At 35.4% G+C, this 12170-nt stretch overlaps 2 protein-coding genes across 4 annotated transcripts; both read left to right on the forward strand.

Annotated features, from left to right (window-relative positions):
• The first annotated feature begins 336 nt into the window (after window positions 1-336).
• LOC149785967 (snaclec agkicetin-C subunit beta-like) lies at window positions 337-10578 on the forward strand. Of its 3 annotated transcripts, none has more exons than XM_089978136.1 (5): window positions 337-431; window positions 4480-4592; window positions 5641-5740; window positions 9551-9755; window positions 10416-10578. In XM_089978136.1, the coding sequence occupies exons 1-5, from the start codon at window positions 371-373 to the stop codon at window positions 10492-10494; spliced, it is 558 nt and encodes a 185-aa protein (XP_089834262.1). In that variant the 5' UTR covers window positions 337-370; the 3' UTR covers window positions 10495-10578. The 3 variants fall into 3 exon arrangements, with proteins under 3 accessions (XP_089834262.1, XP_089834265.1, XP_089834264.1); XM_089978138.1 differs by lacking the exon at window positions 337-431 and adding an exon at window positions 4157-4318; XM_089978139.1 differs by lacking the exons at window positions 337-431; window positions 4480-4592 and adding an exon at window positions 3566-3783.
• LOC149785968 (uncharacterized) lies at window positions 993-2353 on the forward strand. Its single transcript, XM_089978068.1, has 3 exons — window positions 993-1487; window positions 1689-1920; window positions 2325-2353. Exons 1-3 carry the CDS (start codon window positions 993-995, stop codon window positions 2351-2353), a joined length of 756 nt encoding a protein of 251 aa, XP_089834194.1.
• Window positions 10579-12170: the final 1592 nt, after the last annotated feature.

Raw genomic sequence — 12170 nt, forward strand, 5'->3', positions numbered from 1 at the left:
CAAAAGTAATTTAGTTTCTGCCTATGTGATTTAACCTAGCTGAATTCATTTATCTTTTCTCAACCAAAATTTGGTACTTATCATAACATGTGGCTTGTTTTACTTTGTGAGAACGATGCCCAAATGCCATTTTTGTGCCAGGATGGGAAATGTGTCAAAACTCCTAACAACAGTAGTTAGATTAGCTTCTAATTTCATCATTTTTAAAGCGACTCTGCGATAGTTACATTAAAAAATTTAGGTCATGTCAAACTACAGTATATCGAATATTTTCATGTCAACAATCCCCTAATCAGTACGTAGACCCCAAGGTTCTTGATAGAATAGATAAATATCATTCCTTATCTCTTTGTAGTTCATTGGACTCAGAATGGACAGCGTGACGGGCATTACACTAAGTTTTTCTTTAGTCCTGGCGAAATTCCTTTCAGGTACATGATTAATGTGTTTGAGTCAAAGAATAACAAAGTCGCTTGCAAAATCTGCTATGCTATACAAATTAAACATTAATTTAAATTCCTTTACCTGGAATAAATCACTTTCTTAAATGATGAGTGGAATATAAGAATGATTGTCGTCTGATATTTGTGGTCAGTTCTCTTTTGCATAATCTTGAAATGATCGTAGCTTCAAAAGAAATCTTTTAATTTATGTTGATTCATTATATTCGGCGATGAGTTTCTTTATGGTGAGTTATCAGATCAAATAATGATCTCCACGTTACAGTAAGTTATCTGCAGGTAACAACTAACGAGACATATACAATGCATAGATAAACTCTCTCTCTCTCTCTCTCTCTCTCCCGCACTTTGAGGAAAGACAAAATAAAAGTGATGAATGTTAATCCTCTTTCCAGAACACGTCTGTTTCGATTAGAATAAGAACGAAAAAAACAAAAGTATTTAAAAAATATCATAAAAATAAAAATGACTTTGCCACTTTAATTTACGATCATGAAGTAAAGATTAACTTCTGAAACAGAGGATTGAAGAATGGAAACAAGGAAATTCATGTTTCTCGTTCTTATTTTATTGAGAGTCTTTGTCTGGCTTGTCGCAAATATTAACTACATTGTCTGGCTTGTCGCTAATATTAACTACATTGTCTGGCTTGTCGCAAATATTAACTACATTGTCTGGCTTGTCGCTAATATTAACTACATTGTCTGGCTTGTCGTAAATATTAACTACATTGTCTGGCTTGTCGCTAATATTAACTACATTGTCTGGCTTGCTAATATTAACTACATTGTCAGGCTTGTTGTAAATATTAACTACATTGTCTGGCTTGTCGCAAATATTAACTACATTGTCTGGCTTGTCGCTAATATTAACTACATTGTCTGGCTTGTCGTAAATATTAACTACATTGTCTGGCTTGTCGCTAATATTAACTACATTGTCTGGCTTACTAATATTAACTACATTGTCAGGCTTGTTGCCAATATCAACTACATTGTTTGGCTTGTTGCCAATATTAACTGCATTGTATGGCTTCTTGATAATATTAATTACATTATCTGTTTTGTTGCTAAGATTAACTACATTGCCTGGTTTATCGCTAGTATTAACTACATTGTCTAACTTGTTGCCAATAAAAACTGTATTGTATTGCTTGTTGCTAATATTAACTACATTGTCTGGTTTGTTGCCAATATTAACTGTATTCTATGGCTTGTTGCTAATATTAACTACATTGTCTGGCTTGTCAATATTAACTGTATTGTATGGCTTGTTACCAATATTAGCTGTATTGTATGGCTTGTTGCTGATATTAACTATATTGTCTGGCGTGTAGCCAATATTAGCTACATTGTCTGGATCGTTGCCAACATTAATTACATTGTCTGGCTTGTTGATAATATTAACTGTATTGTATGGCTTGTTGCCAATATTAACTACATTGTCTGGATCGTTGCCAGTATTAATTGCATCGTGCGCGCATTATTCTTTACTTTATCACCAATCGAGTTTCGAAGTTTAATTATTTGGTGTGTGATTTCTTTGCCTTCTGTATTCAAATGGTCCCCTTATGACGTTTTATTTCACATTATTGTCGATAGCTTCTTCGATAATAATCGTATGATATCACTGAAAATTTTGCAAATACATATACAAGAAACATAATGCTACTATCTGAGCTCTTCTATATAAACCCATATTTTTTCTGTCTTAAACCAAGACTCATTGTACAGTCTTTGAATGTTATACATACACTGTAAATTCCTTGTGTGCAATAGATAGTGTACATTCCTTCTGTAATATAGATACAGTGTACAGTCCTTCTGTAATATAGATACAGTGTACAGTCCTTCTGTAATATAGATACAGTGTGCAGTCCTTATGTGCTATAGATACAGTGTACAGTCCTTGTGTGTCATAGATACAGTGTACATTCCTTGTGTGCTATAGATACCGTGTACAGTACTTATGTGCTGTAGATACAGTGTACAGACCTTCCGTGCTATAGATACAGTGTACAGTCCTTGTGTGCTATAGATACAGTGTACAGTCCTTCTGTAATATAGATACAGTGTGCAGTCCTTGTGTGCTGCAGATACAGTGCACAGTCATTATGTGCTATAAATACAGTGCACAGTCCTTATGTGCTGTATATACCGTGTACAGTCCTTCTGTACTTTAGATAGTGTACAGACCTTCCGTGCTATAGATAAGTGTACAGTCCTTGTGTGCTATATATATACAGTGTACAGTCCTTGTGTGCTATAGATACAGTGTACAGTTCTTTTGTGCTATAGATACAGTGTACAGACCTTTTCTGATATAGATACCGTGTACAGACCTTCCGTGCTATAGATACAGTGTACAGTCCTTGTGTGCTATAGATATAGTGTACAGTCCTTGTGTGTTATAGATATAGTGTACAGTCATTCTGTGCTATAGATATAGTGTACAGTCCTTCTTTACTTTATATATAGTGTACAGTCCTTCTGCGCTATATATACAGTGTACAGTCCTTGTGTGCTATAGATATAGTGTACAGTCCTTGTGTGCTATAGATATAGTGTACAGTCCTTGTGTGCTATATATACAGACGATACGTCCAAGTCCTAATGAATATTACAACAAATTTATCGGAAATGGATGGTGCACCAGTACGCAATAATTTTCAGAAAAATCATAAATTTTGTTCGCGAGATAGTTCTCAGCAAACGAAATTGCAATCTATTCGAACCATCTCGACTATTTCTACGATTGGATTGACCTTATGATTGGCAGAGAAATTAAAAATATTTAAATAAACGTTCAATAAATTTGCATCTTCTAGTTCGCTGGTTCTTAACCTTTTAGGGCGGCGACCCAGACTAGGTTTGTGGTGTTAGCCTTGCGACCCATCAAATGCACACACAAAATTATTGGGTAATAAATGTCAATTTATTCAGGTTGATCTCGGCGACCCACTAAAAACAGCACAGCGACCGAGAATTGGTCGCGACTCATGGGTTAAGAACCATAGCCCATTTCATGCAGACTTCGGTGAACTTCGGAATTTGCTCGGAATTTTGATCACGTGGCGGGTGGTCAGCTGACCGTAATAGGTGGTGGGTAAAATATGGCAGACGCTTCAGCATCAGCATCAAGTTCTGTAACTACTTCAACATCGTTTATCGAGTTGAAAAATGCATATTCAACAGCGATGCTGCCGCAGATATTGACGAAATTTAATATTGGAACCATCCTGTCTTATTTTCTGGAAACCAGGGCGGATTTCAAACCCATACGCGAGAGTAGCTTTGAGCTGTTTACATCTGGACATGTACATGTAAGTAAGGAAACGGTGTCGAAGTAAATTTAATCCTGACAATCAAAGGGCAAGTTGTTCAAACTATTTCTCTGCATCCGAAACGTCACTATAATAAAATGCGTTTCATATGAGTTTATCAGATTTGTTTTTGAAAGTATGTGGATAATTTACATATAAATTTCAATCATTTAATTAATTTTATTTCTGAAATATTTCTAAATAACAATGGACGACATTTTGTTATGTACATGTGCCCACCAGCGTTTGATTGGCTGGAGTATAAAGTAACTCGGGAGGTTATTCGGATAATTACGGAGCAACTCGGTCAAATTCGGTATGAAATGGGCTATTGTTCTAGGCCAATCCCTGTTTTGTAAACAGCTGCAGTGGTCCTAAAAGCAGCTATTGACTTACAACTGAGGTATGATCCATAGGACTGACCTCAAAGCTGCAAATGTTATTTCATTCAGCACTCTTGGATGGTGTGGGAAAATTAATGCATTTGCCATGAAGATATTACCTTTTCCACTCGAAATCGTCAATGATGAAACACGTATGTATACATGCCAATAGTGTGCCAGACTTATTTCTATGTAGAAATAGACAGATATTCTATTTTGCAAATAAATACAAACGATTAAAGAAAGCCGCGTTTTCTTTATTACTATTATTATGAATCAATGGCGAGACGAACAAACCTCTTTCTTACAACAGTACACTGCCAATCACAGCATCCCCAAGGAAAGGACTGTGGTGATGGTTGGTTTGAGGCGGGAGGGAAGTGTTACATATTTGTGCCTATGCCCAAGACATGGCCAGAGGCCAAGGTAAACGTAATTCCACCATGTTCGAAGCAGCGTAATTTTATCTATGGTACCACAGTTTTTCTTATCTATGTGACAAGGATTTCTTAGCTGTCACTTTTGCGTTATAAGCCTCTGTGTTGAAAGGGGGAGCAATTCCCAATCTTAGTAGACAGCCTGCGATAGGAATGACTTTTTATTCCACGTGGGTAGATTTAGAACTGTAGGGTAAAGCATTGTTGTTGCTTTTATCATTTGAGGCTCATATTTCAAACAAACAACCATGACATGTATCAAAACATGATATAATGTTTTGATTTTTCTAAAAGTAAAACTTTTAGATTATTTTGACTTAATAATTATGCTATACTAAAAGAAATAGAAAATAGATAAAATTTTAATTAAGTTACGTAAAAAGAATCGTATATAAGATCCTATTTAAACTGTCCAATTTAGCAATGTACATCCCAAATATTAACCAGATTTTTTTTCTTATACCCCTTATTCTACTTTCATTTTCCGTTGTACCACCATCCTGAACAATTTTGAAATTTCTTTATTATCGGGAGTCGTGTAGGTCCTCAGTTTTTCTCCACTCCGTGTATGACAAGAACGAAATACATCAATAATCTTTATCAGACCAATATGCAAATTTTAGACATAATCTTTGTCGGACATATCCAGTCTGGTAAAATGCTGATGAATTATGTAACACAAATTTTAGACATAATCTTTGTCGGACATATCCAGTCTGGTAATATGCTGATGAATTATGTAACACAAATTTTAGACAATCTTTGTCGGACATATTCAGTCTAGTAAAATACTGATGAATTACACATTCGTAGTTAACATCACCTCTCTTTGATCGGATTCGTGTTTAGCGTTATCTTTTTGACCAGATTCATATTTAGCATACCTTCTCTAACAAGATTACTCTAAGTGTATTTTCGAATTAGATGGCGGCCACTTAATACCTTTCTTTTTTGTTTTAATAGACAGATGTTAATAGACAGATGTTTTTCAGAAAATGTTATTTTGATATCCTTGTTTTCCACGATTATGACTCAAGATTCTGTGTGAGACAACCTACTTCAACGCCAGCATGGTACAACTGGAGACGATGGAGGAGAAACAGCACGTAGTCAATCATCTCCAGGTCACTTACGAAAGTTAGTTTAGAATCCAGTCAATTTAAATCTGTATTTTTATATGGATACACATGCCTACGGAGTAAGTAGATACCATAGAAAGTTTTTACATTGTATGACAGAATATTTTTGACAAGATATAAGTTAATATTTTTACAGGGTAAAGAGTACCAGTCAATCTTTATTATAAAAAAAAAAACCCTCTGTTTTACTTGAATTTGTCATTAAAGATGAATAATGATGACAAAGAATCGGATGTTACCATATTATCGTATACATACTAAAGCAGAGGTGGGCAAACTTTCCAGTGCAAGTGCCGCATACACAAATTTACACCTAGTCGCGGGCCGCATAGTTCATTAAGTAAAATAATTAATATTTGAAATAGCAAAAACTAAAGGTTTTTCTATATAACATTTAATTAATTTTCAGTTGTTAATATGTTGTTAATATTTAAAAACTTAAACTTCAAAAGAAGCACATATATTTGATAAACAGAGTAACATAAACAGAGTCAGTGCGAATGATGTCTTGTTCCTAGGCCGCATGAAAACCCTTGGCGGGCCGCATGAAAGCCCTCGGCGGACCGCATGCGACCCGCAGGCCGTAGTTTGTCCACCCCTGTATTAAAGTATGTAAGATCATACAGATGTTACCAATGTTGTCGTATACCTTGTCACCGTATGTATGCAAATTTATGCATGAAAATAATTAAAAGAAGCGTTTAAACGAGTCCAGAAGAAACTATACCACGAGATTACCACTGGCAGATATTTATTACCTATTTCATAATGATATATTAAAATATATCAGTGGGAGAACAATAAAATGGCAACAGAGGCGTAGCAAATTTTATTATGTCGATATCACTTATGGAAATTATTTCCTTTCGCATTACGAAAATATATTTCATTTTGTTATGCTATTCAGATTTATATTTACGTGTTTAGGCCTAGTTAGTTCTCTCTCTCTCTCTCTCTCTCTCTCTTTCTCTCTTTCTCTCTCTCTCTCTCTCCACACAAACACACACACACACACTCAGGATGGTGTTTATGTGCAAAACAACAAAAAGTAGATTTCAGGTATTAAGTAATTAAAATAGTTTTCCACATGACGTGCAAATTGTCAGTGTCGCCCGTGCAGTATATAGCTCTTTCTGTTTGACATTCAGTGTAACTTGTGTAGTGTACAGTTATTTCTCTTTGATAGTCGGTGTTGCTCATACAGTGAGCAGTTGTTTTTATTTGATATTCAGTGTAATCGATACGGTACAGAGCTAAATGGTACACTCTACGACAATAGGTACAGGTTTTCTAGGGAAAACTCTTGATTAAGTACAATACCATCGTTTTAATTATCTAGTTTAGCTTCCATCACACTCATAATCAATCAGTTGGGAATAGACTAGTGATGATTCGCTTTCATCACACTCATAATCGATCAATTGGGAATAGAGTAGTGTTGATTGGCTCTCATCACACTCATAATTGATCACATTTGGGAATAGGCTAGTGTTTATTAGCTTTCATCACACTCATAATCGATCAATTGGGAATAGACTAGTGATGATTGGCTCTCGTCCCACTCATCATCGATCAATTGGGAAAAGACTAGGAATTTGATATTTTCCAGAAAATTCAGTTTGACATGACTCTTTTCATAAACACCTAATAATAGAAACACTGTTTCTATTTTTGACTTCGATCCCGACCTTGATTCAGAAATCACTGAGACAAGTAAACAACTTTCTATTTTTTTTTTTATTCTCGGAGTAAAATGATTGGTTTTATCAAGGTCGTACTGGGAGTACGTAATTTTATATGCAAACAGCCTCTATTTTGAAATTCTTGGTTTTCCGAAATCGCGCATTAGTTAGATTTAATAGTGATATTTCGATAGATATTTCTCGGTCTGGCTTCAAAACATTGGGAAGTAATGTGTTCGTTTCGTTGTAACCAGTCTGGAGTTACATTTTAATTTTTATTCAAATTATTTGGATTCTAAAAGATTAATTCTTTTTCCTGGAAATATTTGAGTGCTCATACAGAATTCTTGGACAAAGACATTTCTTTAAATTGTATTCGGAAATTCAAACACCGGAATATTGTTTGTGCATCAGCAAAGAACTGTAGACACATCTGTACTATAAAGGCTATAGTATACGTCATCGCCTTCCATTTTGGATTTTTCGTCGGGACTCGAACTTGAATTCATTAGAACATTTCATTACTAGGACTTCTAAAATTTAATTCGCGGATTATTCGTGGATTATTTTTTTATTTGATTCTTAAAACTGTAAGTTCTTATTTTTATTTTTCATTTTTTACATTGTTTTTCCAGGAAAATAACTTATTTGTTACATTTTCAAAGCTTGTTTTTTTCCACTATTTCTTTTTTTTTTTTTTACTGTTTATTAGAGTCTAAACACGTAATAGAGTTAAATTTGCAAAAGTCACTGTAATATCTTATTGTTCAATTTTGGAAGTTCCATGTATCTCAGCTTTCAAAGCGTTATTTCAGATCAAATGTAAATTAAGAAGATCAAGAATTGTGATATGGGATTATAAATGGGATTACAAGAGATTATGAATGGGATTATAAGAGATTATGAATGTGATTGTAAGAGATTATGGATAAGATCAAGAATCCTGTTATGGAATTATGGTTGAGATCAAGAGTTCTCATATGGGATTTTAGATGAGATCAAGAGTTCTCATATGGAATTATAGATGAGATCAAGAGTTCTCATATGGGATTATCTGTCTTTCTTTGCTCCCAAGTCAGGAAGTGAAAATAATCATGCAGAGCTAGCAATTTTGTATGAGCTGCACATAAAAGGTTAGTCCTAACTGTGTACCCTCAAACCCAAATCAACACAGTCATTCGGACATGAAAAGAAAACTGTATGTTCTTTGAGTTTACCATACTGTAATAAACCTAGAGTATGTGCCATTTGTGTTTACATTTCCGATTATTGCTTTGGTCGATTTTAGTGATTGTTGTTTGATTATGGGAAGTCTATGTTGGGGAAATATTTCTCAAAACGAGTACTTAGCCAATTACAAGGAGCAGACGTCATAGTTTACGGAATTCATGAGATTATATGAACGGCATGGCTTAGTTTCGTAGTTTGAGATCCGGTCAGAGCCGCATACATGGCCAAGTAGTCCCTATCTTAATTTAAATGTGTTAATTGGTTGTGCCTTTTTGTAAAATATTCGTGACAGAGACTAATATTTTGTTCCAAGGAATCACTGAGATGGGGTTATTTCTTTATTTGGAGATGCCTTCTATTGTTTCTGTGAAAACAGTTTGGTGAGAGGTCACGTGTGATTTGGTGAGAGGTCACGTGTGAAATATGCTTCATACTTATTTTTCTGCTGACCTGGGGATGGAGTCGGAAATAGTTCCCTGTACTCAGTGTTTGAGCTGTGATTTCTAATATCATGGTGTGAGGTGCTGACGTTACGCTACGGAATCCTAGCAAGGAGAAGCGTACAATTGTGAAGTTGTGATATTTGTGGTCATTGATTGATTAGAGACAGATTTTTTTTTTGTAGTTTTGGCGCGTTAAGAGAACTTCCAGTTCACAAAGAGTGTCGTCTATAAGTCCTTGTAAATAGGTGAAAACAAGTGATTTCCAGCACAAATTCTCGCAAGGTGTTTGATTAGCTCAGTGGAAGGACCCCTTGCGTACAACAATACAATGATCACCTGTGGGGAATATCGGGGTGGGTGAGTGGGGTAACTATTTGTTTTAATTATTAGCCATGTACAAAACTGAGAAATTTAGGAGCGGAACGTAGAGTTATGAATAATATTTACGTACAGAGATCGTCCCCATGAGTTTCTTCTGGGTAGGAGCAATGGGTGCTGACTCGGCCTGGCTGTGGATCAGCGGTATGCCTCTGATCTATGTGGACTTTGCAGAAGGGATTAAAACTGCCCCAGGGTGCCTGGCCTTTGGAGTACCAAGCCTACAGAAATACCAGGGGATGGCATGCACACAGCAGAACCTCGTACTCTGTGAAAGAGGGTAATGATGGAAACGCGATAAGGATACTTTTAGAAATATAATAAGACGCTGATTCCTAACAGTTAAATCTGTCGTTCCTTTCAAACTTTTAATTGATTCGATGATTTCATACTTGGAAATTACTCATACACTGAACTATTTCACAGAACAAATTATTAAACTTTAGAAGTAATGCTGAATTTTATCCGTAACACGAACAGATTTCTAACTTGTGAAATGACTTTCGTGACTATTACCTTTCATTTAGATTAAATTCACATGAAAACTTGCTTATAATTAACATTTGTACTTTCCGGTCTCATTCTGCAGCAACAAAAAGAAAAAGAAAACAAACTACAAAAGAATAAAGTGCTTTCCCCTACTGATAAGGTGCTGCAGCTGCCTAAATAAAACTGATCAAAGCTTATGAATTTACTAGTTTTGTCTACCTTTTACTTCAGTTTTCGACAGCTGCTGATATCAGTGTAGGCGTAACGGCTTTATCAATGTATTGTACTTCTTTTGCAGGGCTGATATTTAATTATTTAATTGTTCCTGATTTTATAATCTGAATACTTAGTCCCATTTGTTCATATTACATTCTAGGCAACCAGAATCCTTGTTAAAATAAAGCTAATCTCTGCGACTGTCTTTTAACTGAATGATTATCTCCATTTACAGAGCACCAACCATTAGCAACGTCGGACATACAAATGGCAGTACAAGAGGCACCACGGGAAGTGTACCCATTGTCGGTTAAAAAAGAAAGCATGTCAGCAATATGAAATATCAACTTGAAATATGTGCTGTATTGATTTTACGGTCATTAAAACATGTACAATAATGCTCTCTCTCACCCCACCCCCACCCCCGTGTAATCTGGCATACAGTATTCTGTTCAAAATGTACAATGAACTGTTAGTGTGGCCTTTGTCAAACCAGAAGAGAGTCACTCTGCACGTTTACAGACAGACAGAAAAACAGGCAGACAAAAACATACATGTTGTAACACAATGACTCACTGACTACGGAAGAAATAAATCTGCCTTATAAAAGCATTAACTAACTTCGGTCCCTATATTTATCAAGCAAGCAAATAGGGCAGCCTTTGTTAAAGAAATAAAACCTACTGCTGCATACAAAAAAACTTACAGTGTTCAGTCATTGGTGGGAGTCTTTTTCTTTCTTTTATGTCTATAATGCTAACAATGAATTCTTTTAGGACTGCAGTAGTCTGATCGCGTCCAAATCTAGCTTTCTAAATTTTTATCGTTTCTCTCCTAAACTATATTTTAAAAATCTGAATAAAATGTCACAACATGACCATCAATCGTAGCTTCACGCTACATTCTGACAAAACACTGTCTCTAGGTAAGGAAAATCATTGTTACGAATGAACTCTCTAACAAGTGAATTGACCGGCTTTTTATCGAAGGTCTGTGTGTTTATCAAGCTATAGTGGCTTCTCCTAATTTTATATCGAAACTGAGGAATTACCATTTGACATGACAATGGATTTCTGTTTTCAAAAACACAATTAGCTGGTAGCAAGATTTAAAAATTTACTGTCTGTAGTATGCTTAATATTTTTAGTGAGTACATTCATTACAATTCCTGTAACCTATTACATTTCCCGTCAAATAGACCTAACATATTACAATGCTACATTTCTAACCAGACAGACTGGTCTGTATATTTAATTTATTTTGTGTGACCTTTGTCCATGATTGAGGATAGAGTGTTGGCGTGTGCTGTTGTTTGTCAAGTTTGAAAGTTATAATTTTCTTTTTTTCTGACATTTCAGTTAATGGTCTGGTTTATTTTAGAAACTTAGAATGTCTTGGAAACAAATCAAATACTCGCTGGATTATTTCATTGCGATACATCGACACTATTGGTACATCAGCACATTTATGATTCTTGGAATTTATTCGGAACATTATTGTAACGACTCCTTCTTAGTAGGAGGTGTGGTTAATTTGATTTGGTTGGCGTTTTCTAGAGGATGACCTTCCTCTATTATAGCCTTGCTGGAGTAAATTTCAACAGAGAACTGAACGAGAATACTGGGAAGAAATAAAGTAATACGAGCCCCCTTTGACGAAAAAACAAAAAACAAATTTAATCAGAACAAATTAATAACGGCAATTCCAATTCAAGTTAGATTATATCAATAGAATTAAACAGGAGTATCCAATTTGGATTTATTTCATCATCATAACGAGAGGTGAAAAGAGCGCAATGTCCACGATTGATTTGCATCACCTTCCTCTCTTGACCGTACATCAACGTCGCCTAGTTCATCCTTCCTAAGGTCTATGTTTTTGCCCTTCATGGACTTCCTGGTCCTTTTATTCTGACCTCGTACTTATTTTCCTCGGACTTCTCTCTTTAGATTAATCCGTCTCTCTCCCAGAAAGCTTATTGCTGTTCTCT

This window comes from Sinohyriopsis cumingii, chromosome 12, assembly GCF_028554795.1.
Source record: "Sinohyriopsis cumingii isolate HCF-2022 chromosome 12, ASM2855479v2, whole genome shotgun sequence".
Classification (NCBI taxonomy): domain Eukaryota; kingdom Metazoa; phylum Mollusca; class Bivalvia; order Unionida; family Unionidae; genus Sinohyriopsis; species Sinohyriopsis cumingii.

What these genes read in the sequence shown, in the direction of transcription:
- LOC149785968 (XM_089978068.1), top strand. Translation starts at nt 993, where the DNA reads ATGGAAACAAGGAAATTCATGTTTCTCGTTCTTATTTTATTGAGAGTC. An exon ending in TTGCCAATATTAACTGCATT is followed by an intron (nt 1,488 to 1,688) that starts GTATGGCTTCTT and finishes GTTGCTAATATT; the next exon opens with AACTACATTGTCTGGCTTGT. An exon ending in CATTGTCTGGATCGTTGCCA is followed by an intron (nt 1,921 to 2,324) that starts GTATTAATTGCA and finishes TCTGTAATATAG; the next exon opens with ATACAGTGTGCAGTCCTTAT.
- LOC149785967 (XM_089978138.1), top strand. Translation starts at nt 4,189, where the DNA reads ATGATCCATAGGACTGACCTCAAAGCTGCAAATGTTATTTCATTCAGC. An exon ending in TCTCCAGGTCACTTACGAAA is followed by an intron (nt 5,741 to 9,550) that starts GTTAGTTTAGAA and finishes ATTTACGTACAG; the next exon opens with AGATCGTCCCCATGAGTTTC. An exon ending in CTCGTACTCTGTGAAAGAGG is followed by an intron (nt 9,756 to 10,415) that starts GTAATGATGGAA and finishes CTCCATTTACAG; the next exon opens with AGCACCAACCATTAGCAACG.